The following is a 23,604-nucleotide window of genomic DNA, read 5'->3' on the forward strand; positions in this document are numbered from 1 at the left end:
ACCTCTTTCTCTAACTGAGCTAGCGTATGCTTAAAATACCTTAATGAGGATCCAGGAACGTGTGCTAGTCTTTTCAGCACAAGCCTTCAGGCTAGAAATTCCTGAGGCGAAGATACAGGTTTAGGATTTACTTTTTGTAATCTTCCCTGGTCTTTCTGTACACACTCCCATCTTTGACAACCCTATGCTCCTGCTGTCTCAGTACGATTCAGCCAATGAAAGACTACAAGGAATGAGAACTTCAGGTACCTGTTACGTTGGAAAAACCTTGTCAGCCTCCTCCCATGTAAGTCAATCAATGCCGTGGTACCTGAGGACAGCTCGGCCACCTGGCCACGGCTTGGATTCGAGCATGTGCTTTCTTCATCGCAGCTTTGTTCTTAGCAAAGAAAACTTTCTCCTGCGTTCCCACTCTATTATATTGTCCCCCAGCATCTCAGAATTATTTCTGCTTAATTATAAGGTAGTTCATGCAAGGAACAGGTGAATTTTACCTTTGATCACTTGAATTTGCAACTCATTAAAATGAAATTACTGACACGGGCCTTGCCCCTGTTCCTTTGCTAAACAGTAAAAAAAAAAGTACATGGAAATAATACGTGGATTGTATTTTTCCTGCAAGGTCCTCCCTCCAGAGATTCAGACTTTTGTTTTCCTTTCCTTGCAATTACTACAAGTGGCTTTTCACATCTGCGAGGCACAAGGCTCGCTCCTTCAGCAGGTTCTTCTCCACAACAATTTATGCATTAACTCCATTTTTGCTTCCTTGCAGTGTTTGACAAGCATTGCTGGATTGTGTCCACACGGTGGAGTCTGCTTCCTGCCTGTCTCCCCCATTAGCCCCAAGTCTCGGGTTGGTCTTCTCCTGCTGAATACTTACTCCAGCCCACCTTCTCTCTCCCTTATTTTCAATCAGCCAGTGCTAAGTTTTAAAGAGATTGGGAGAATAGCCCCACATGAGAAAATGCTGCTTTCAACAACCCTGTATGTTCTGTGAGAAACTGCCATTTTCCAGCTTCACCCTCCTCTGGGACTTCTGCTCACTGCTCTGTACAACTCAAAGTTACAAACATAATTAAAATAGAAGCTGTAAGGAGCCAGGGCTCAGCTTTTAATATGATTCAGTGCCGTTTACTCAACTCAGGAGTTGAGTAATCTTTTAACTTTGCCAAGCTGTTAAGGGAGGCTGCTGCTTTGAATGTGGCTGGCTGAGCAGCGCGTCAGGGTTGTGGCTGGTACAGGAGCTGAGGAGCAGCAGCAAGGCACAAGCGGCACTTGGGCAGTTTTTGGTCCTTGGTGCCTCTGCTCCGCACACCTCCTGCTCTCAGGACTCACCTATGCAGTCAGGCTGCTGTGGGGGTGGAGGGAAGGGTTTCCCCCAGGGTTTAACAAGGTTTTGGGTTGGTAGAGCAGGTGACTTTTTGTGAGGCAGATGCAGCGCAGCCCAAGGGCTGTTTCCGAGGGTACGGCGCTTGGCCCTCAGGTCACCGCAGCCAGCAGTGCCCGTGGCATCACTTGGAACGGAGATCTGCCCCGGCCTGCACCCAGCTGCTGCACGCCAAGCCTGGTTTCAGGCGCTCTGCAGAGGGCCTCTGCCAGGGCTGTGCGTGGCTGATGCCGCGAGTGGCCTGAGCGGATCCCTCTCCCCCCCAGGCTGGCACAGCCTTCACGCCTGTTGGCAGACCCCAGCCCCTCTGGGTTCCTGCAGCAGCGCCTGCCTCTTATCGCTCCCACCACAAGCCCAGCTGCCCCAGGGGGCGGTCCCTGCCCTGGGCTCCACCACAATTTACCTTGCCCACAGCAGAATCAGGAGGAGCACTGCTACAAAGCCAGGGATAGCAGGCCCCTGTCTGAACACGAGGGGGAGATCTGCTTGTGGCACTCCTCCTATCTTTCCCTGAGTGCGTATCATTTAGGGAAGAGGGCTTTTGGTTGAGTCTTGCTGCCCCCCAGCACAACTGTTTACACCAGTAAATCATACTAGCAGACTCTTGAATCCAGAATAAAACAAGGACATTGTTCATTTGTTCCACATTTTAAAAAAAGCACGGTTCATTAAAACAGTTTTAATGAAAAAATAAAGTTCTGAATTAAACTATAATTATACATGGCTGAAAGTGATGAACTAAAAGAATGGAGATGTTACTTTTTTCTCTCTGCTGATATTGTAACGTGCTGGACTTGTCAGACACCATCTACTGGGATAAATCTGAAAAGGTAACAGAACAAGAGTCAGTCACATTGATTAGTACCGAACCTCTGTAAAAAAAAAAAAAGGAGGCAGGTTCACTTGGCCATTTAACATTTCTCCCATAAAAACTTCAGGAACACATTCCACAGAGGTCCAGTTGAATTGCAGACACGCTGTAAACACAAAAATGCCAATACTCAGAGCAGGTCCAACCCTCGCATAGCTTGCAACCAGGATCTTCCAAAGCCTTTCCGTTTGCAGAGTGAAATGGCAGCATTTGAGAACTTTGGTTATTTTTCTGGCTGTAAGGAGCAGTCAGGCAGCCGCAGGGGGCAAATCTTTGGCAAACTCCTTGGTGGTTCCATTTAGCTTCTGGAAGGCAGCATACCACAGTCATGGTCTTGGATTTACAGAAGCTGGAGCTGGTTTTCAGAACCTAGAGTCAGTTGTTACAGCATGGTGGGATGGGATTTTTATGAAGAACAGTTAGTTGCACATCGTGCAGCTCCATCATCCCAATCTGAACGTCCCCACGTCGCACACGGGAGCCCCAGGGCACTGCAGTACTGGCCGGTCTGCCTGGAGCTTTGGCAGCCTAGCGTCAGACGTCTAAAGGAGGGTACCTGACAGACCCTTGGTCACCACCAGGATGCGTCTCCTGGTGAGCCGGTACTCAGGTAAGGCAGTGCTCTACCCAGGTGTCTGCAGGACTAACGCGGACACGCTCCTGTCAGCGCTGGTCTCGCCGAAGCTGTAGCAGCAGTCAGTGACTCCCCTCGCCTCATGGTCTCACCAGGACAGAGAACATGTTCATCAGGCGTAACTCAAGAGAAACGTCTCAAAAACAAACTTAATTTGTGCAATACATACAGCTTGCTCTGTTTGGTCACTGAGGGACAACACCTCGATCTTGGTGGCGTTGCAAACAAGCCTGGACTCCCTGTCACATTTCTGAAGAGACTTCCCCTGGGCTGAGGCCCCAGAAAGGTCTGTCAAGGGACTGCAGCATTGGTGGGGCCTCTGTGCTCTCTTGTCCTTCCCAGAACCGGATGGATCTTCTTCATTGCACTTCACCTTGCTAGCTGCATAGCCTGCATTTGCTTTTATCTGTGTAATTTGCAACCAATAGGTTAAAGATTTTGGTTTTCTGGTTATAAATCCAGTCTCAAGAAAACAAACTGTGAAAACAAAGTCAACTTGGCCGTAGTACTCAGATGGAAGTGATCTAATCCCGAACCAGACTGGCCAGGTTCTAAGCTTACTACAGCCCCTTTTACAGTCCATGCTTTAACTGTGAGCTGAAAAAAGGGAGAGTCATTGTCTTCTTGAAACAGCACCTTAGAGTTTAACAAAGGGCCAGGAAACAGAGCAAATAGTATCCCCCCCACACACACATTTGAGCCAATCATGCAAAACGAAGTCACAAAAAAATCACTGTTAAGAAGAGACTTTAAGAAATCTGATGTCAGCTATTTTCCAGCACTGCCCATCCAGAAAAAGGACAGTTCTCTTCCTTTAAACGCACCAGTCCCGCAGAGCAGGAAGAAGTCCCATCCTTACTCAATGCCAAATCACAGAACTCACCTCCTGCCTGGGCCCACGGAACAGGGGGCAGATCACACAGAGGCCGGTATGCATTCACTCACTCCCCCGGAGCCTTAGAATATCTGAGCTCGATATAGACGGACAAATGGGCAGGTGTAACATTACGTTAAAATTAAAACACGTGGCCATTTACTTTTCAGACTCTTCACACAGATTCCCTCTTCCTCCTCCTCCCTCTTCAGAGGAGGAGTTTCCTAGCACAGAGAAGTTTTGCAGTTTCCCAATGGGATGAGAAAAAATATGTAGCAAAGGTATTATACATTCCCAAAACATCATCCAACCTACAGCTGTAACTGGACAAAACCCCACTGAACCCAGAGAGCTTCATCTGTCCCTTGAGCTAATCGGTACGCAGCAGCAGTTCTGACCAGTCTGCTTCTTCCAGCCCCGGCCGTCCACAGCTTTGTGAGACCTCACCCCGGTGCCGCAGGCAGGCTGGGCGGCCCTTCAGCCCGAGCAGCAGCAGGCCGGGGGAGCTCTCCCCAGCTCCCGGCCGGCGCCTGTGCTTTGCACGGCTCGCCTGCCCACCCAAGCAGCGCACCAGCGCGCGTCCCTTGCCTAGTCCAGAAAGCGCCTGCGCGAGCCCGTCCGGGAGCGGTTTGAGCGGCGAATGTCAAACTTGGAGTCCCGGCACTTCTGGCATATGTACACCTCTGGGACGTTGGACTTGCGGATCTTGGCGCACGAGAGGTGGATCCAGGTATGGCACTCGTTACACTCGATCATTGGCCGCCCGGCAAAAGGCTTCATGCAGAAGCAAGTGACTAGGTCCCACGAATCATCATCTGAAATGAAAAGCAGCAAGTTACGTCTCTAACTCCTGACAGATCTCTATTGCCTTTCAGCTACACTGGGAATTATTTTTCTTCCGATCCAAATTAAGTACCTGGCTTTCAAAGGCAGGCACTTTGCTGATTTTTCCATCAACGGGGAACTAGTCCCTGCAAACTCTTGCTCAGGAAGAGCACAAAAGCGGCTGTAATCCAGGAGAGCGGAACTAGTTGCTTCTATAAAGTCACAGAAGTTGTCAACCTCACCCCCCCCACCTACCCCCAACAAAACAACTGCTAACTAACTCGGCACAGGCAACGCACCTTTGTATTCTGCTCATGCTACACTGGCAGTAGCACCAATGCTTGCACCTGGCTCATCGCCTCTCACGCCACCTCCTGACAGCCAGGTCACCTACCTGAATCCACCATGATGTCCTCGTCATCACCAGTGCCGTCCTCATCCCGAAAGACGACCTGCTTGCCCTGACGAATGACCGTTCGCTTGCCCACGCTCTGTATCTCCACCGTCTGCTCGGCCGTCACGGCAGGGTAGGAGACGCTGGAAGGCGTGTCAGAGTCCCACACCGAGCTGTGCTCCGTCACAGACTGAGGGTCGCCCTCAGACGAGGGGCTCATCGGCGTCTCTACAAAAGAGTCCTCTGCCTCCAGCTCCAGCAGCTTTTCCTCGTAGTCTTCCTCCGCAGACACCTCCATTTCCCTTCTCTTCAGTTTTTTCTTCTTCCTGATCTTATCGACTTGCTTTCGCTCTGGCAGGAAACCGCCAGGCTTTGCCCGCTGGAACAGGGAACCGTAGGGTTTAGCTCGCTTCAGCTGACTGAAGTTCTTTCTGTTCTTGGCAGGAAGGGAAACAGAAGAGGGGACGTCGTTGAACCGGGGATCCCAGCTATCGCTGTCGATTGTGCCTCCGGTGCTGTTGGGAGGGCTGGGACTGTTCCTCAGCGGCGTTTCCTAGAGAACAGGAGAAATCAGATAAAAGCGCTGCTTCGGGGGCGGCGCGCGCGCGGTGCTCCCGTACCGCGCCCTCTCCCCCACGCCGCGTTGTGCCGGGCGTCCTGCCCCGCGTTCCCGCTCCCGCCCCCCGCCACGCCGCCGTGCCCGGAGCTGCCGCGGGGGCTCCGGGACCGCCCAGCCCGGTGCAGCCCCTCGGGGGGAGCCGCGGGCGCCCAGCCCCGGTAAGGCCACGGAGCGGTTGGGCACCGAGCAGCGCGGCACGGCCGGCGCCGGTACCGGGGCCGCCCCTCACCTCCTGCGGGTACGGGATGTAGCCGGCGTAGGCCAGGACGAAGGTGCAGAACTTGTTGAAGTCCTCCACGGTGCGGTGCCGCCGGGACGCGGGGGAGAAGTCCTGGGGAAGGCAGGGAGGGGTCAGCGGCGGCGCCTCCGCCGCGGGGCGGGCACGGCACGGCACGGCACGGCACGGCACAGCGCGGCACGGCGGCGGGGCCGCCCGGCCCGCTCCCGGCTGCCGCTGCCCGGATCCAGCCCCCCCGGCGCCCGCTCCCGGAACCGGGCGCCCCCTCCCCCTCCCCTCCCCCGCTCCCGGAACCCGCCCCCTCCCCTCCTCCCCTCCTCCCTCCCCTCCCCTCCGCCCCCCCGCTGCCGCTCCCCGGGGGCCGCCCCCCCCCAACTTCTCCCGGTGCCCGCTCCCCGCCCCCCCCCCCCCCCCCGGTGCCCGCTCCCCTCCCCCCCCCGGTGCGCCCCCCCCCCCGCCCCCCCAACCGCTCCCCGCCGTGCCCCGCCCGCCGCCGCTCCCCGCCGCGCCCCGCCCCCACCCACCGCGGCAGCCGCCGGGCAGCGCCGCCGCCGCCCCCCGGGACGCCTTGGGACCCCCCGGCCCCGCTGCCCGGGCCCGGTGCCGGCCGCCGCGGCGGGACGGAGCGGGACGGGACGGGCGGGGGCAGCGGGGCGGGGGCGGGGCGGGTTCGCCTCCGCCGCCCTCCGCAGCCGGCCGCCCCCCGCCGCCCGGCCCGGGCGAGGCTCCGCGCCCCGGCGGCACAAGATGGCCCCGGCGCGGCGGCGGCGAACGGGCACCGGCGGCGAGCGGGCGGCGGGCGGCGGCTCCCCCCGGCACGGCTCACCTCCGGGGCGAACGGCGAGGCGCACGAGTCGGAGTCCATGGCCCCGCGGGGCGGGCGGCGGCGGCGGCGGGGCCGGGCGGGGGTGGGGGGGCAGCGCCGAGCCCCGCGAACCGCTCGGTACCGGCGGGAGGCGGCGAAGGGGCGGCCGCCCGCGCGGGGGCTGCCGGGAGCAGTAGTCCGGCCGCGCGGGGGCTGCCGGGAAGCGGAGTGCGGCCGCGCGGGGGCCCACGGGAGATGTAGGCTGGGCGTGCGCGGCGGGCGGCCGCGGGGGCTGCCGGGAGCGGGGCCGCGGGGGCTGCCGGGAGAGGTCGGGGCCGCGGGGGCGGCGCGAGGTGAGCGCGGGCGGCGGGGGGGCCGGGGGGAGGGGAGGGGGCGCCGTGACGGGAGGGGGGGGCCGGGGCGGGAGGGGGGGGGCCGCGGGGGCCCGGCGGCGGGGGACGGCCCCGGGACGGCCCCGCCCGGGGCTGCCGAGCGCCTCCCCGCGCGGGCGGGGCCGGGGCCGGGGCCGCCGCCTGAGGGCCCCGGGGCCGCCCCGCCCCCCGCCGGCAGCCGTCGGGAGCGGCGCGACCCGTGAGTACAGCGGCACCGGCTGCTCCCGGCCCCCCCCGCCGTGACCGGCGCTCCCGGGGTCCCGCCCGGCCCCACGCCGCCCTCCGCCCGCTGCGGCCCCGCGGGGCGGCCCCGGCCCCAGGCCCCGCTCCCCTCGGGCGGTGCGGGGGGACCCGGTCCGCGGCCGCGCGGGCTGGGGCCGAAAGCGCGAAGGCGCCACGCGGGTAGCGGCGCCGTGACTTGCGTGGGGAGCGTGCGTGTGACACGAGGGGGCGGCTGCCGGCGGTCGCGGAGCTGGCTCGGTGCCGGCAGGGCGGAGGAGCCCGGCGGGACGGGCGGCAGCTCGGGGCTCTGTCGGTGCCGGGGGGCTCCGGGCCCGAGCAGCCGGTTTGTGGCGGGCAGGGCGGCGCCGCGGGGCGGGGGGATCGGCGCGGGGCTGGGGGCGCGGTGCCCGCTGGAAACGCCCGTGTCAGCGGCTCGCGCTTGAGGACGACGCCGCGGCCCCGCTCGGGGCGGGGAGGGCTCCTCCCGTCGGGCACGCGACCCGCGGCGGATGCCTGGTGGCTTAGGCGCGGCGCTCACAAAGCCGCCAGCTTTACAGAGTGGTCCGGCCCTCGCGAGGCTGCTTTAATCCCGGGAAACCTGACCACGGGCTTCTTAAAAATGTGATTTGACTGAGTGCAGCAGGCTCCTGGCGGTGCCAGCACGTTATGCAACTGCTGCTCCCCCGTGATGGGGAAGGAGAACGTCTGCAGGGGCTGTTTAGTTTATCCCGTTTCCCGAGCAGAGGACGTTTCTCCCTGCGCTAACCCACCTGTTTGGTTTTTTCTTCTCCTGCAAGCTGCTCTCAGGGTTGATCGAGGGGCTCCGTACCGGCTGTGGCGCAGCGCGTCCTCCTCCAGGCAGGGCATGGCAGCGAGCACGGGCAGCGGCGGGACGGCGGCGGCGGCGGCAGCGACCGGGGAGCCAGCTCACGCGGTGTCTCTGCTGCGGGGGCTGAGCGCGCTGCGAGCGGAGCGGAGCCTGCTGGACGTGACGGTGGTGGCGGGCGGGCGGGAGTTCGGGGCCCACCGCGCCGTGCTGGCCGCCGCCTCCGGCTACTTCCGCGCCATGTTCGGCGGGGCGCTGCGGGAGGCGCGGGCTGAGCGCGTGCGGCTGCACGGCGTGGAGCCCGAGTGCCTGGCGCGCCTCCTCGACTTTGCCTACACCGGCCGCGTGGGCGGGCTGGGCCCCGACATCGCCGAGCGCCTTCTGCGTGCCGCCGACCTGCTGCAGTTCCCCGCCGTCAAGGAGGCGTGCGGTGCCTGGCTGGCGCGCCAGCTGGAGCCCGCCAACGCGCTGGACATGCAGGACTTCGCCGAGGCCTTCGCCTGCCCCGCGCTGGCGGCCGCCGCGCACCGCTTCGTCCTGCGACACGTGAGCGAGCTGGGCGCCCAGCTGGAGCGGCTCCCGCTGCCGCGCCTGCTCTCCTACCTGCGCGATGACGGGCTCTGCATCCCCAAGGAGGAGGCCGCCTTCCAGCTGGCGCTGCGCTGGGTGCGTGCCGATCCCGCCGCCCGCGCCCCGCTGTTGCCCCAGCTCCTGGCGCACGTCCGTCTGCCCTTTGTGCGCCGCTTCTACCTGCTGGCCCACGTGGAGGGCGAGCCGCTGGTGGCCCGCTGCCCGCCCTGTCTGCGCCTCCTCCGTGAGGCCCGCGACTTCCAGGCTGCCCGCCTCGACCGCCACGACCGCGGGCCCTGTGCCCGCATGCGGCCCCGGCCCTCCACCGGCCTCGCCGAGATCCTCGTCCTCGTCGGCGGCTGCGACCGCGACTGCGACGAGCTCGTCACTGTCGACTGCTACAACCCACGCACCGGCCACTGGCGCTACCTGGCCGAGTTCCCCGAGCACCTGGGCGGGGGTTACAGCGTCGCCGCGCTGGGCAACGACATCTACGTCACCGGTAAGTCACCGGCGAGGCACGCGGCGCACCGTGCGCGGGCTGTGGGCCGGCAGGGCCACCCCGAGGGCGCCCCTGCTCCTGCAGCAGGCTGGGTGCTGCCGGCGGGCGGGGCACGGGCCAAGGCGTTCCAGGTCCTCCCCAGAGCGCTGCGAGGGCCTTTCCAGGGAATAAGCAAACATCGCTCACCAGAGCCCGCTCCCCGTGCAGCGCCTGCCTCCTGCGCTGCTTTCATTCCTCTGTCAGGAACTCGCCTGCTCCTGGAGGTGGAAAAACAGCAGGGCTCGTTGCCTGACGCTGAGCGCAGCCCGGGGCAGGAGGCGCACGTGGTCCGGAGCAGCCTGCTCGTTTCTGTCTCGGCCTTCGCTCTGGGTCGTTAACGGCTGTGCAGGCAGGAGGCTCGTAGGAAAACAGCCGCGTCTTCGAGTGGCGCTTAAGAAACATCAGGCAAAAGCGTGAGTCGGGAAAGCTTGTATGAAAACATCGCTGTCAGGACTCCCACCAAAATACTTGGGTTCTAGCGGTGAGTCTTGGCTTTGCACAGAGGAGCAAAGAGCCTGAAACGCTGCTCGGGCGCAGTGTGGCTGCAGCCTGAAGACTCCAGGAGTTCAGAGACTCCTGGCGTTGGTGCTGGATGGGGATTTAGCAGCTGATCTCAATCTGGGAGGTATTTTGTTGTGACTAATACTTCTGAGTATGCAGACAGAAGTCCCAGAACTCGCGCTGGAGAAACTTTCTAACTGCTTGCTCTGGACGATAGGAGTGACATGAGAGGGGTTTTGAATTTCTGGCTGCCAAGCAAGTGTTTGGGTTCGGAGCCTGTGAATCACAAGCCAAGCACGTGCTTGAGGCAGCCGTCAGAAAGCCCCGGGTGCCTCGGGCTGCAGTGCAGCTGAGGCACTGAGGAGCGGCAGGCAGGGTGTGTGCGTCACGGTGTCTCCCCCTGCATACGTCCTCCTGACGGTCCGCTGGGGCTGTAATTACTTCCTTAAAGGTGACACAGGAGTGTAAATTGGTTGTTAATCTGCACGTAGGGAGACTTTCTTTGAACTGTATCCCTTAGCCAGTGGCAGTCCTGTGGTGGTCGTCATGATGTAGAACAAACACCTGGGAGCTCAGGTGCTGCACAACAACCTGCGCTGACTGCACGTTGTGCTATTAAAGATTTGAAGCGCAGGTCAGACGGAGGTCAACAGAAAACTGTTCGTTCGCTAGCTGTTAGCAGGGAACGAGGTCAGATTTTAAGGCAGAGTTGTGAAAAGGAAAGACTAACGTGCAGTTAGTTTGTGTTAGCGCCTTTATGTCCCGTGGTAACCTTCCAGAGCAGTTACAGGCAGCTCCGGGGGTGCTGTCTGCTGAGAGCCCCGTGCTTCGGCGAGGTCGCTGCTGGTGGAGGTGGTTCTGTGCAGTGTCAGTGTCGTTGCTCAGCCGGTCGGGAAGGCTGGAAGACTTCCGTGCTGCTAACGGGAGCAGCGCCTTGGCAGCTGGGTGCTGGTGAATGTGAATCTCTGCTATGTCACAGTAGCTTCTGGAGAACAGCGGAGCAGGGATTGCAAAACGGGAAAGAAAATGATTATTTGGAACAAGGGAGGATGCTTGTTTTGAGTCATTGCTGAATACTCGGGAGAAATTCTTGGCTTGCTGGGAAAGAAATAGTACAAAAGTTTGTTAAAGTCCTCTCGGTGCAAACTACTGTGGTCCCCTAAGTACAGAAATGTTTTCGTAACGTGTGGCTCTGGGAAGCAGAAAAGTGCATGTGGGTATTAAACAGGTGTAGCTGGAGGGCATAAAAAGAACTCGGTCCCGAGTCGAGCCCTCTCCTCCACCACCTCGTAGTGGCCCCCCTCCGAGGAATATGTTTTGGGAAACGACTCCTGAAATGTTGTGTGCTGTGCTGCAGGGGGGTCGGACGGGTCAAGGCTGTACGACTGCGTCTGGAGATACAACTCCAGTGTGAACGAGTGGACGGAGGTGTCCCCGATGCTGAAAGCCAGAGAGTACCACAGCTCCACGGTGCTGGACGGGCTGCTGTACGTCATCGCCTCCGACAGCACGGAGCGCTACGACCACTCGGTGGATAGCTGGGAGGCTCTGCAGCCCATGCTGTACCCCATGGACAACTGCTCCACCACCTCGTGCCGCGGCAAGCTGTTCGCCATCGGCTCTCTCTCTGGCAAGGAGTCCATGGTTATGCAGTGCTACGACCCCGACAGTGACCTCTGGTCCCTTGTCAACTGCGGCCACCTGCCTCCGTGGTCCTTCGCGCCCAAGACGGTGACGCTCAACGGGCTCATGTACTTCATAAGGTGAGCAGCGGCAGCGATCGCGTCCCTTCCGTCCCGCCCTGCTTCCGCACTGGGTAAACAGGGGTTTTCCCGGGGAAAGTGTCTGGATTTTACAAGTGGTCATATGAGATTACTGAGTCAAGAAAGCAAGGCAGTGCTTCCCCTGCTCCGCAAACTGCCACGCTTCCTTATTTTAGTTCTGCTGTAGCTGAACCTCAAAGATCTGTGCTTGAAGTCCTGTAAAAATATCTGAATTTAAACCCAAGTGTTGGGAAATAGAGTTACAAATCTGGCTGATGTCGGTGGTTGTGCTTGGAATAGACTTCTCAGTTTTCTCGGCTTCCAGTTCAATCCCCCTCGTTGCTGTAAATAAGTGAGTAAGCGCCAAGAAAACGTTAAACTGTAGCACAGCAGAGTGCATCCTCTGTCTCAGCAAAGATAGGAGGACTGAAGATGAAATGATTGGTCACTTTTTTTAAACGCCTGCCCAAACCTGGGAGTTAATTACCCATCTGAAGCCATTCTAGTGGAGCAAACCCATCGGTTATCCACTTCATTAAAAATAAACTAAAAGGCATGCTAGTGCCGAAGCATTTCATCCTGTTGTGTTGACTTTGAGCAAACATTGACTTCTGTGATGGCCTCCAGACGCTTTTCTGCTTTTTTCAGTCCCGCCTTGATCTTGCATAAAGCAGCAAGTTCTACCAAAGACCCTTTGTTTGTTCTGCTCCGGTTTGTTCTCACTCAGCTGAATGGCTTGGTTCCAGGCGCTTGTTTGCAGACAGTAGTTTGAGTTACTTGGTTTCCAGCAAATACTGTCAGGGCGATTGAAGCTTCAGGATTTCTGATCATTTAAGCATCTGCGGGAGCTAATGAGGAAACTCCCTGGGTCACCATTTAGGTGCGTTAAATTGAAAGAACATAATTTCAGAGGCGAAATCAATGGAAATGGACATTCAGATTGATCAGCAGTTGAAGAATAAAATGGAATTTTCTACTTCGTAGCCTTTCAAATCCATCTGCAGCAGGACTGTCTTGGACTGACTGACAGCACTTCTCTGGCCACCCTGACCTTGTCCTCTTTGCATTCTTGTGTCAGCAATGTGCGTTTCTGTGTTACAAACATCCCTCACCTGTTGCTGTCGTGCTTGAATCTTGCAGTGGTGAGCGGGTAAAAGAAGCCTTGGGGGATTATGCTGCCCCGTTAGCTCTTCTGTTACAGTTCTCTGGCCTGTCTAAATTTGGTGTTGGCAAAAAAAAACCCTCAAGCAGTAGGGATCCCGTTACTTTTAACTGCATAGAGGTTTAAGTCTCCAGAACAGCACTGGTTTTTCTTCCAGACTCTTAAGCACTTGGCGCCAAAGCCTATGAAACACAGGCTGGCAAAAAGTCGGTCTGTGAACACATCTACCATAGACGCAAACCCAAAACCAGACTAAGTTTGGGAAAGCCCTCAGGATTGTCTCCAAATTGTCTGCTGTACCTCTTAGGTAGTCTCCTAAAACTCAGTGTACACCAGAAAGTGTATGAAGTGTGGCTCTGCCTGTGGAGAAGCGCAGAAGTGGCACTGAGGCTCTTCGGGTGTAGGTCACTAGCACTGAGCATTAGAGAAGCCCTCACGCATTAGTACGAGGTACAGGTGTGATGCCTGGGATTGCGTGTTGCATGTACAGAGGTGCAGCACAAAGGTCTGGGTGTTCCCTGGGGTTGAGCATCACTGCTGGTACCTAAGAAGCCCGTACTGGAGGCTGGGCTTTGCATTGAGACCAGAGCCTTCGTACAAGGGCTACTGAACTCAGGGCTTCGCAAGGAGAAGGTTTTGAGAACACAGAAGAGTAATTTTGTGTTATCTTCTGCAGAGATGACTCAGCTGAAGTGGATGTTTACAATCCAGTGAAGAATGAATGGGATAAAATCCCTGCCATGCTTCAGGTAGGATGCTCACCAACCTACTGGATGCTTTTCAGTTAAAAAATGGCTTAATTTACTTTTGGGAAGCAGGATTCTGGTTAGATTGTAACCCACTGAACACAGAGTGCATTTAAACATACGGTTACCTGGAAGGAGAAGTTCGCGTTGAGTGTCGGTGCCGGTTCCACATCGCAGGGCTGTGCTAACGTGGGGGGAAGGCAGCAGCTGGTGAGCGCCGTGCCCCCTCTAACTTTACAGTAGGAAGACGTCTGCCTCCTTGGGCAAAATCCCCCTTCCTAATTGTGGTGCATATTCATTCTTCAATCGTAGGTTCACGTTGGGGGGAGCGTGGCCGTGCTAGGCGGGAAGCTCTACGTCTCTGGTGGCTATGATAACACGTTTGAACTCTCAGACGTCCTGGAAGCTTACGACCCCGAAACGCGAACGTGGAGCGTGGTGGGCCGACTCCCTGAGCCCATCTTCTGGCACGGCAGCGTCAGCATATTCCGACAGTTCATGCCGGAAACCACGCAGGAGGATGACAGCATCACGCTGGACAACACCATCAACTTGAACAGGCAGCGCCAGAACCTTCACAACCAGAACCTTAACGAGCTTCGTTAGCAGGGCAGCGCGCTGTCCCTGGCTCGATGCGAGTTCATTATCCAGAACCAGTGTTGCTTTGAGAGAAGACAGAGGCAAATTGGTGCTTGGAAACACATATACTGATCAGTAGAGGGAGTAAAAATTCTGAATGTTTGAAATGCTGTTGTAGAATCCTAGCTGGCAGAACACGAGGCCTCCGGGCACAGCGGTCCTCAGTCCTTCTCTGTGGAGGCAGAAGGCGCAGCACTACTCACAGGGAAGATCTGAGAGGCAAACTCTGAAGAAAACAGTTGTGTTAAACATCACTGCAGCATCACGACTTACAGCTTTTGGTCAGATGCCTTTCACTTTGAGCTCCTTCACCCTGCAACGCTTTGTTTGTCACCAGATTCCTTTCTTCAGTTTCTTCCTACGGAGAGAAAAAAAGGAACAGAAGGAAATGGGCAGGACCGACCCGCCGATGGCCTGAGCCTCCTGCGGTGGGAGGGGTCTGTCCAGCAGGACTGTGGTCTGCACCCTGCCCCTCTGCTGTGTGCTTCAGAGGGAGACAGGCCTCTCGCACATCTGCCTCGGTGCGGTTAGAGGGGAAGAGACCTTCCTGAATGAGAGGTTACTGTGAGAGCGTAGCCCTTCCTGTCATGTCACCGTAGCCCTTGGCTCCTGTTCATGCCCTCGGAAAGAACGTGTCTGTATAGCAGGGATCTTAGAGAGTCTGGGTTACGAAGCTTCGCCTGTCCTGTTGTCTGAATTTAGTTCTTCGTGTATTTTGTTGTTTTTAAGTTTCGTCATTGAAACTTCTGCAGGTGTTTCTTTTCCTATCCTTCCTAGAAGAACACTTTTTTTTTCTCGGAACACCTTTATTTATCTTTTAATCGTATTGTTACAACTAGGGTGCCTTCATTTCTGGTCACCCAAACTGCACTGTTCTTTAAAGGGAAAGGGAAAAGAGAATCCCCCTCAGCTGGCTTGTGGAGTGACTTCTAGGGCTCGTGGCTCGTGCCAGAGGCCCTCAGGGAGGAGCCTTCCTTCTCCTTTACTATTTTGACAGAATTTGTTCCTACGGGGTTGCCCAGCTTGGGGCTGAACATAGCAGAAAATGTCTGTGTGGCTTGTTCTGTGACTAGTTCTCGTGACTAACAGAATTTACTGTCAATTCTTCTGTAGCAGGCTATCAGCACGTGCTGTGTCGGGCAGGTAGGCCCTGTGTATCGAGGGCAAGTTCTTATTCCTTCACTGCTGTAAAAAAGCTAGGTTGGAATTCTGCTATTTTAGAAGAAAGAAAAAAAAAGATTGCCTGGAAAGGTAAGCACAACTTCCCTAGAAGATTTGCCACAGACTTGTAGAAGAAAAGCTGGTGGTGTTTAGACACCATGGTGCAGAAATGCATTAGCTGGTGTGAGGCAACCTGCTGAACCCTCGGAGAGTTCTCGTGCCTGTCTCATCTTCACTTTGCAGAAGCTCTTGGAATCTGAGTAATTGGAAAATGCTGCTGAGGTCATTTGGCGAAGGTGTAGGAGTTAGCAAGAGTGTTGTGGATTGAAAGTTAGTTATTTTAGGGTTTTCTTTGTGTGTGTGTGTGTGGCACGTGTAAGATTTGCCTTTGTACTTGCTCAAGTGACCTAGGTAGCGTGAATTGTATTTCCTCAATATACCTTCAGCTGAAGAGAAGCTGCTTGCAGTTTACTTGTGGAATGTTTCTTGAAAAAGAAAACAGTTAAGATTGCAGTATGGCTCATCTGAAAATGGGCACTACTTCCAGGAAATTGTAGTGTAATAGTGGCTGAAATGGTGGCTAGATTTGCTCTTTTTTCTGCCTTTGGTTTTTAACCAATAGGAAAAAAAAAAAAAAAAAAAGGAAAGCCCGTCTGCTTGGGTTGCATGCCTTCTGGCTTGCCGTTGAGTGCATCAGAACCCTATCTCTCTAAAGTCAACACGTTCACAGCTTTAAAAATCTGTTTTGCCTTGAATACTATTTTATGCTAAGCTACTTAGCTGTGAAACTTGAGAAAGCTGTTTATGAAGCTTGGGCTTTGCTCAAAGTCTGAAACTTTGACAGTGCCTTGAAACTGCCGCCCGCGGCAGAGGATCCATGGCGAGGCGGGAGCAGCAGGGGTCCCCCGGGCGCAGCAGGCTCTCCTTGCTGGTTTTGTCTTAAGGCGCAGGGAAGTGCGGTTGCACGAGCCGCTGGTGGAGCTTTCCTCCTCGTGGCACAGTGGGGCTGGGGCGAGGGCTGTGCTTTGGCGGTCCCTGTTGGGTGGAGGAGCCAGACAGCGGGACACACGGGAGCCAGCAGCTCAGGGCCCACCCTCCGTTTCCGGGAGAATCGCCGCGTCCCGCTGTGCTGAGCCAGCACACCAAAGCCACCTGTCCGCACAGCACTTCGTGTGTGGGGAGAAAAAGCGGCGGCTGCGACGTGGTGATGCTCGAGAGACCTGCGCAAGTGTGAAGACCCCGAGCTGCCCGTGTGCGCTGTACGGCTGAACTTGTGTTGCAGACTGAAGTATTTATGCTGAACTATAACTAGTACGTACACTATATCTCATACTGTAGTGCTCACTGCTGGACCTGCCACCCTGAAATTACCAAACCAGCTAAACAATTATGGATTCGTATTTATTTTTTGTAAAATCCATTGTGTCCAAATCTTTGAGTACTGTTTAAATACCATCCTTTGAAACAAAGGCATTTTACATTTACAGATAATGTATTTTTATTCTCATAATTTGTTTTTAAATTTACTTGCAACAGTCAAGTTAAATAAAACGTTACATAAATCTCTATGTTTTTCAATAGAAAAATTACTAGGACAAGTTTTTGCTGAGATGTTTCTCATTCTAGGCCTGAGGTGCATTTAAACGGGAGAGCTGCCTGCTGGGTGAGTAGAAAAGGGAAAGGGGACTCGGGGTGGGTGGGACATGAATCTTTGTGTGTGCTCAGTTTCAAGTACAATATTCCACTGCCACCCCGCAGGAATACTCGGGAAATGGCTTTCAATGTGACAGCAACCCTGGATTGTGTTATTTCAGAAAATTATTACTTACAAGTATAAATCCCCACATCTAAAAACGGGAGCTTAGAGAATCACCCACTTCCTTGAGCTAATCCTACTGTTTCAAGCTGAGTAACAGCTAAATTAGCTGAATGGTGAGAAGATACAAGATCACACCATGCCTTTAATGTAGTAAAGAAACAGTAATAAGTAGCAGAAGCTTGACAGAACCAAGTAGAAATAAGGCACAAATTTAATTGAGGACACAGTCCTTTCAGCACACATTTAAGGAAAGGGGCAGTCACACACTCTTGCGGAAGGTAAACTTTAATCATGAGCATTCAGACTCAAACGTAGAACTAATGGAGCAAGGTAAGAGCTAGCACTGTAGAAATGGGAGGTGAGCCAGCTATCCCTTCTGGTCACGAATGAGAGCTCCTTAAAAAGCAATTCACAGTATTACACGTATGGAGTTGTCAATCACATCCCATCTCATACAATATATGTACATTTAAGTAGTCGTTCCGAGTAGCTTCATACTTCTTAATTTGATACCCAATTATCACTTCATTAGAAACCTTCCCTGCGACCTGGGGGTAGGATCTTTAAACAGGAGGAGGGAGAGGGGCTGGATGTACGACTTGAAGCCCCTGGAGGCTGAAAAGAACAAGTGTAGCAGAGTCACTCCAGCCTAACACTTTATTGTGTTTGGTAGGAAGGATGCGTGCAGTCGCGCTATGTTTCACAGTCATCAGGAATTGCTGTTGTTATTATTAGTGACTGCTCTATCACATCCGCCGTAGAGAAGTTCTCGTTTGAACAGAGTCTCTGCACAGGGATCTCCTCAGGCAGGGAGCCGTGGGACAGGGACTCCACAATGACCTCGGCTGAGCCCACCTCCAGCTCCTGGGGCGGCTGCAGGGCCACCACCACCGCCTTCTCGTCCTCGATGATCAGGTTTCGCAGCTTCCGCTGCCGGGGGTTGTAGTTCTCCACGCGGTCGTGAATCTCCATGTGGCGCCTCAAGTGAGCCTGTGAAACAGAAAGGACTGACCTGGTGAGGGCCAGCTCACCCACAGGGCGCCGTGCTTCTCTTGGGGAGGGGAAAGGGGCACAGCAAAACTCTCCCGCCCCATGGGCCTGCCAGGTCTGCGAGGGGCCTTGCTCAACCACCACACCCTCCTGTGCTGCCAGCACTGCCCAAAGCCCCAAGAGCACACAGCTCTCCCTCAAGTGGGGTGCACGCTTCCCGAAAAAGCCTTCTTACAAAGTGGGAGTCTGCTTGTGTCACTGCAGAGGAGCAACCCCTGACGTGCGTGCCCTGATCAGGCACGCAGTGTGTCACAGATGTCCCTAGAACCAGGACGTCCCACCTGCCGCGTGAACTTGTAGCCGCACTCGGTGCACTCGAACTTCCTCACTCCCTTGTGCCTGCGGACGTGGACACGCAGCTGCTCAATCGCTGGGAAGAGAAGGAAGCAGCAGTTCAGGGCGGCCCTGCCAGCAGCACGTGCCAGCAGAGCAGCTGCAGGCATGCGGTGTGAAGCACTGCTGCAGCAGCGCCACACAGCAGTGCCATCTCGAGACACGGAAGGAGCGCGGCCCGTGACAGATGTGCCAAAGCACACCTCTAAGCACGAGGTACCTTTGAACGTTTTCCCACAGATCTGGCAGAAGTGGGGCCTCCCCTCCTGGTGCCGGCTGGCGATGTGCCTCAGGAGGGGCCCCTTCTCCGTGAACCTCTGGTCGCAGAACTCACAGCTAAAGGGGCGCTCCCCTGTGTGGGTCCGGTTGTGCTTGTCCAGGCTTGCTGCCGTGAGCAGGGGAAGAGAGAGCTGGAGGTCAGCAGTCCACTGGGTGTCCCCATCCAGGCACAGGCGCAGGCTACACTGTGGTGAGACCACGTATGCTCTGTGCCAGGCTAGTTATGAATGCTTAAAAGGGGCATAAGCAGCAGTTTGCTAGTCTAAGCTAACCATTACTGTGGAAAATTCACCACTGTCTTCCCCTTTTTGTGCTGTGGGAGTAAGAAAAATACAGGCAATACTCCTTCCTGAAGCATTATCCCACGCACACAAGAGCATGCTTTGTTCTGGAGGGGAAGCAGAGGTTTCTCAGCACAGCTGCTTCCAGAAGTCCCAGATACCTGCAGGAGCGTGGTGCTCAGCACTACAAACCCCAAGGCGGCTGCTGTGAGGTAGGACTGGGGCGGCAGGGACGCAGTGCTGTGTGCCCAGGGGGTACCTTGTGTCCTGAAGGTCTTGCCGCAGAGGTGGCACTGGAAGGGCTTCTCACCGGTGTGCGTGCGCAGGTGCATGTTGAGGTTGGCTTTCTGTGTGAAGGCGTGATGGCAGAACTCACAAACATAGGGGCGCTCGTTCCTGCGGGCAGGGGACACACAGCTGAGCCCTCTGAGGCAGGCCCCAGCTGGAGAACGGTCACCTTTACCTCTGCCTTTGACTTCGGTCCCTGAAGCTAGCTGTCACAACTCTCAAAGCACTGTAATTGAATCCCACTTCAGCCCATCTCAAACTAAACTATTTTGGAGGCCCGCAAATTCTCTCCTGCAAACACAGGCTCCTGAAGTGCAGAGCTGGTGCCTCCTGCTCCTCAGGCATCATAACCAGCCCAGGGAACAACACCAAGGGCAAGTGTGGAGAGCAGCCGCTGATGCACGCTCGTCCCTTTGAGAACAGGAACGAGCCAGGCAGCAGGACAGCTGATGAGCTTCGGTCATCACCTGTATTAATTACTACAGTCACACACTCGGAGGAAGTGCAGACAGTACGGACTTCTTTTAGAAGAAAGCAGGACTGAAGGTTGGCCCCTTACCAAATTTCTGGCAGGACCTGCAGCACACCGCCTCCAGGAAAGCTGGAGGAGGGTGGCAAGCACCACTAACGCACCTTGCAGACGCTGCGGGAGGCTCCCCAGCACCCACCCAGCTGGGGCCTCGGGGGCAGGAGTTCAGTGGTGGCACACAGGAAGGAACGGGTCGTGTCATACCTGTGCTTGGCCTTGATGTGCATCTGCAAGCCGTTGCGACTTGAGGCTCTGTGTCCGCACTCCTCACAGACAAACAGCTTCTCTCCCCGGTGCTTGAACGCCTCGTGCAAACGTAGCTCTGTCCGAGACAGAAAGCACTTGGAGCAAGTCGAACACTGCAAGTCCACAGGAGAGCTCAGGGTTAGGCAGCTTGCCCACACGCAGCTCACAGCTCCGCATCCAGAACAGACCCGCTCCCCTCCCAGCACCAAGCGTGCCGTGCACGACACATCCCACTGTGTGTTGGGGCCCTCCCTGCAGCTGTTGCAGCAACCCCAGCTGAGATGCCTAATGGGATGAGACAGCCTGCCGAAAGTGAAACGCTGGTCAGTACTTGGGTCTATCAGCCAAGAAAGCCACGAGGGTTGCTCCTTTACCCACCCCCCCCCCAAAAAAAAAAACAAAACAAAACACATTTCCACTTCGTAACTCCCTGCCTCACTTAGCAGAGCCAGAGCGGACAATGGGCACCGTTCTCTAACCTGGGCCTAACTGCAGGGTGATCCCCTCACAACCTCTACAGTACTCCTACTGCAGGGAACGCATTAAGAAGCACCGCCTCCACTCGCTCCACCTTGTGCCAGCTTGCTCCCCTTACCGCGTGGGGCTTTGGGGCGCCATGCAACTTTATCATGTGGCTCTGCAGGTCCTTCTTCTGCATGAACTGCTGCGCACAGGAGGAGCACTGCAAGACAAGAGCAGAGTTAGCTTCCAGCCACCTCCTGAGCGGTGACTGCGGTGGGATGGGTTCTGGTGCAGAACACAAATCTGCGGGTAAGGCTGCAGAGACCTAAGGAGCAGGGCCACAGGAGAAGCTGCCTGGCTCCAGCGCGTCCCGAGAGCCTGCACCAGCTCAGAGATGGGAACGCCCCTGCTGCTGCTCGAGACAACTGACGGCTGACAGGGAAGGGACCCGGTGATCAGGTCAGGGACGAGGGGAAAGGCAGGCGCTGGGGAGAAAAGCCATCCCCATGCAGAGCCACGGGCCACGGCCCGCATACACGGCGAAGTCACTGCTGCGACACAACCCCCAGTGCAGCACCTGCCGGCAGGGCCAGGCTGCCCAGAATAGAAAGGCACGCCTGCTCCGGCTCCCTCCAGCACCAAGCTGCAGCAGCTATTCAAAGGAATGCCAGAGGCAGGCGCTGCTGACCTTATAGGGCATCTCCCCGGTGTGCGACACCATGTGCAGCCGCAGCTCCATCCGCCTCTTGAATACCTCTTGGCAGACCGAGCACGTGAAAACCTGCAAGGGACAGGGAAAGCATCAGCTTCTGCACAGGCCAGGAAAGAATGAGGCTGAGTCAGACACAAAGCCAGCAGCCAGCCCAGCGAGTCAGACCCCTGGTTGCCGTTGCGGCACCGTGCCTCGGTTTTGTGCTTAACCTGCCCTCTGGGAACACAGACTTTCTGCAGTGCAAAGAGTATTCTCATATGCTTGAAAAAAATGCAAAAGCCACTAAAATACCAGGTTATGGTGAAGTGGCGTACCACGAACAGAAGCTGCTGCCATCCTCACCCAGAGCGGACTTTCACGATGCTCTGGGGAACCCACGTGCAGCACATGTGCTGCACGGTAGCAAGAAGCTCACGTTTTGTTCAGCAGCTGAGAGTGATTTGGACTGCAGCTGGACAGGCTCAAATTCTGCTTCTGCAAAGCAGCACCTGCTCCAGCAGCAGCCACCTCCTGCCCTCTAAGAGACCGGCGCAGCTTCAGGGGCATACCTGCTCAGATCGGTTCATGCAGTTTCTGGCTTCGTGTTCTAGGAGATTTTCTTTTCTGAAATAACATTTACCACACTTGGAACACTCAAAGGGCTTCTCTCCAGTGTGTTTCCTGGGGACACACAAACAAAGAGCCTCTGTTACTGCCGGTCCGACAGCAGAGCTCTGCTCCCCTGGCCTGGGTTAGGAAGAGGCTGCACAAGATCGAGCTGCACTTGCGGGTCTGCGGGCTCCGGCGTTTGTGCTCAACAAGGAGACTGGCAAGAAATCCGCTTGTTGCCACCGCTGCCCCACAGCTGCAGGCCTCACCAGCTGCCTCTGTTTCGGTGTCTGAAGCAGCTGCTTGTGCGCGGGGAGGGCTGAACAACAAAGCTCTTACAGCCTCCCGCAGTGCCAGCACTCACACAGCCATCTCCAGGGGCTGGAGAGCACCCTCGGAAAGCCTCCTGTTACCCGTTTTGCTGATCCTGCGGCACCCAAAAGCACCAGCACGCCAGAGCACGCTCTGACCGCTCTGACCAGCGCCCTGCTTGTTGCAGGTGCAGCCCCCACAGCCCGTGTCGGTTCCCCCAAACACGAATTTTGGAAGCCCAGGAGTTGACAGCTTAATGTACGGACTCTTGCCTGAAGCCGCAGGAGTTGGCAGCTCCTCTGCGCCTTCACCATCATCCACCCGCAGCCATCGGGTCCCCTGGAAGGGCTCCTAAGCACCTTCGCCCTGTGCTTTCTGAGCCGCGCAGGATCAGGCCCTTGGCAGCAGAAGCCTGGGGCAGCCGCGGGGGTTTTAACCGCAGCGTTTCGGTCGCGTGCGAATCCCACCCGTGTCTGGAGGACACGCGCAGCCCGGGGTCTCGGCAGGGCCGGGGGACACGCAGCTCCCCACGGGGCAGGGACCTCACGCGTCAGCCCGGGGGCAGCCGGGGCGCCCCGTCCCGCAGCGAGTTCACCCCACCGCACCCCGGGGAAGCGCCCGCGGGGCCGGGCAGTGCCGGCGCCCCCCGAGCCCCCCCCGAGCCCCGCGCGCACGGAAGGAAGCAGAGCCATGGCGGAGCGTTCACCTGTTGTGCACCTTCAGGTAGTATTTGCTGAGGAACGTTTTGTGGCACGTGGGGCACTCGGCCGGCGCCGCGGTGCCCTTCCCGCTCCCCGCCAGCCCCGCCTCGGGCACCGCCGCCGCCGCCGCCCCCGCGGGGGGTTTCTTCTTGCCGCGCGGGGCCTTCCTCCCGGGGAGCGCCTCGCCGCCGCCGCGCCCCTGCCCGCCGCCCGCCGCCGCCGCCGCCGCCGCGGGGGAGGCCTGCGGGGGAACGGCGGCGGTCAGGGCGCCTCCCGCGGCCGCCCCGCTCCCCGCGGCCCCCTCGCGCACCGCCTCGCCGCCGGGCTCGGGGGGCGCCGCGGCCGCGCCGTCCGCTCGTCGCGGGGCGGCGCCGGGGGCGCGGCGGGGCCGGTGCCGGTCGGCGGCGGGGCGGAAGGCCCGGCACAGCGCCACGGCGTCGGGCACGCCCAGCTGCTCGGCGGCCGCCAGCAGGCGCGCGCGGTTGTGCGCCGTGAGCGCCAGGCGGCCGGTGTAGAAGAAGTCGAGCAGCAGCTGGAAGGTGTCGGCCAGGCCCTCGGGCAGCGGCACCGGCCCCGCGCCGCCGCCGCCGCCCACGCCGCGGAAGAAGCGCGAGCAGCTGGCGAGCACCGGCCAGTGCGCGCGGAACTGGCGGCCGCCCACGCCCAGCGTGGCGTCGCAGAACTGCCCCGCGGCGCGCTGCCGGTTCAGCTCGCGCAGCACCCGCACGCTGTGCGCCGCCGCCGCGCCCGCCATGGCCGCGCCGCTGCCGGGGCCCGCGCGCCGCCGCCGGGCCGGGCCGGGCCGGGGCGGGGCGGGGCGGACGTGACGCGGGG

General features: G+C 57.6%; 3 protein-coding genes across 7 annotated transcripts; 1 reads left to right on the plus strand and 2 right to left on the minus strand.

Moving 5' to 3' along the window:
* Nucleotides 1–1,996: 1,996 nt before the first annotated feature.
* PHF13 (PHD finger protein 13) lies at nucleotides 1,997–6,841 on the minus strand. The gene is made up of 4 exons (XM_040533731.1): nucleotides 6,669–6,841; nucleotides 5,834–5,935; nucleotides 4,986–5,538; nucleotides 1,997–4,581 (listed from the first exon to the last, which is right to left on the minus strand). Exons 1-4 carry the CDS (start codon nucleotides 6,705–6,707, stop codon nucleotides 4,355–4,357), a joined length of 921 nt encoding a protein of 306 aa, XP_040389665.1. The 5' UTR covers nucleotides 6,708–6,841; the 3' UTR covers nucleotides 1,997–4,354.
* A 111-nt stretch (nucleotides 6,842–6,952) lies between these two features.
* Nucleotides 6,953–16,736, plus strand: KLHL21 (kelch like family member 21). Of its 4 annotated transcripts, none has more exons than XM_040533734.1 (5): nucleotides 6,953–7,000; nucleotides 8,059–9,159; nucleotides 11,057–11,462; nucleotides 13,301–13,373; nucleotides 13,683–16,736. In XM_040533734.1, exons 2-5 carry the CDS (start codon nucleotides 8,127–8,129, stop codon nucleotides 13,974–13,976), a joined length of 1,806 nt encoding a protein of 601 aa, XP_040389668.1. In that variant the 5' UTR covers nucleotides 6,953–7,000; nucleotides 8,059–8,126; the 3' UTR covers nucleotides 13,977–16,736. The 4 variants fall into 4 exon arrangements, with proteins under 4 accessions (XP_040389668.1, XP_040389669.1, XP_040389670.1 ...); XM_040533735.1 differs by lacking the exon at nucleotides 6,953–7,000 and adding an exon at nucleotides 7,141–7,238; XM_040533737.1 differs by lacking the exon at nucleotides 6,953–7,000 and adding an exon at nucleotides 7,646–7,882.
* On the minus strand, nucleotides 14,795–23,529 carry ZBTB48 (zinc finger and BTB domain containing 48). 2 transcript variants are annotated; one of them, XM_040533732.1, is made up of 9 exons: nucleotides 22,776–23,529; nucleotides 21,718–21,829; nucleotides 21,146–21,238; nucleotides 20,591–20,677; nucleotides 19,954–20,071; nucleotides 19,192–19,328; nucleotides 18,593–18,836; nucleotides 18,321–18,409; nucleotides 14,795–17,979 (listed from the first exon to the last, which is right to left on the minus strand). In XM_040533732.1, exons 1-9 carry the CDS (start codon nucleotides 23,522–23,524, stop codon nucleotides 17,683–17,685), a joined length of 1,926 nt encoding a protein of 641 aa, XP_040389666.1. In that variant the 5' UTR covers nucleotides 23,525–23,529; the 3' UTR covers nucleotides 14,795–17,682. The 2 variants fall into 2 exon arrangements, with proteins under 2 accessions (XP_040389666.1, XP_040389667.1); XM_040533733.1 differs by having other exon boundaries at nucleotides 18,593–18,757; nucleotides 19,954–20,108.
* Between the last annotated feature and the right edge of the window lie 75 nt (nucleotides 23,530–23,604).

Source organism: Cygnus olor, chromosome 21, assembly GCF_009769625.2.
Source record: "Cygnus olor isolate bCygOlo1 chromosome 21, bCygOlo1.pri.v2, whole genome shotgun sequence".
In the NCBI taxonomy this organism is placed as follows: domain Eukaryota; kingdom Metazoa; phylum Chordata; class Aves; order Anseriformes; family Anatidae; genus Cygnus; species Cygnus olor.

Excerpts from the sequence above, each read along its gene's own strand:
- PHF13 (XM_040533731.1), bottom strand. The coding sequence starts at position 6,707 with ATGGACTCCGACTCGTGCGCCTCGCCGTTCGCCCCGGAG. Across the intron at positions 5,936-6,668 it reads CCTCGCCGTTCGCCCCGGAG|GACTTCTCCCCCGCGTCCCG; the intron begins GTGAGCCGTGCC and ends TGCCTTCCCCAG. Across the intron at positions 5,539-5,833 it reads ACATCCCGTACCCGCAGGAG|GAAACGCCGCTGAGGAACAG; the intron begins GTGAGGGGCGGC and ends CCTGTTCTCTAG.
- KLHL21 (XM_040533736.1), top strand. The coding sequence starts at position 7,950 with ATGGGGAAGGAGAACGTCTGCAGGGGCTGTTTAGTTTATCCCGTTTCC. Across the intron at positions 9,160-11,056 it reads CAACGACATCTACGTCACCG|GGGGGTCGGACGGGTCAAGG; the intron begins GTAAGTCACCGG and ends GCTGTGCTGCAG. Across the intron at positions 11,463-13,300 it reads GGGCTCATGTACTTCATAAG|AGATGACTCAGCTGAAGTGG; the intron begins GTGAGCAGCGGC and ends TATCTTCTGCAG.
- ZBTB48 (XM_040533732.1), bottom strand. The coding sequence starts at position 23,524 with ATGGCGGGCGCGGCGGCGGCGCACAGCGTGCGGGTGCTGCGCGAGCTG. Across the intron at positions 20,678-21,145 it reads CCGGGGAGATGCCCTATAAG|TGCTCCTCCTGTGCGCAGCA; the intron begins GTCAGCAGCGCC and ends CTTGTCTTGCAG. Across the intron at positions 18,837-19,191 it reads CAAGACCTTCAGGACACAAG|TGTAGCCTGCGCCTGTGCCT; the intron begins GTACCCCCTGGG and ends GTCTCACCACAG.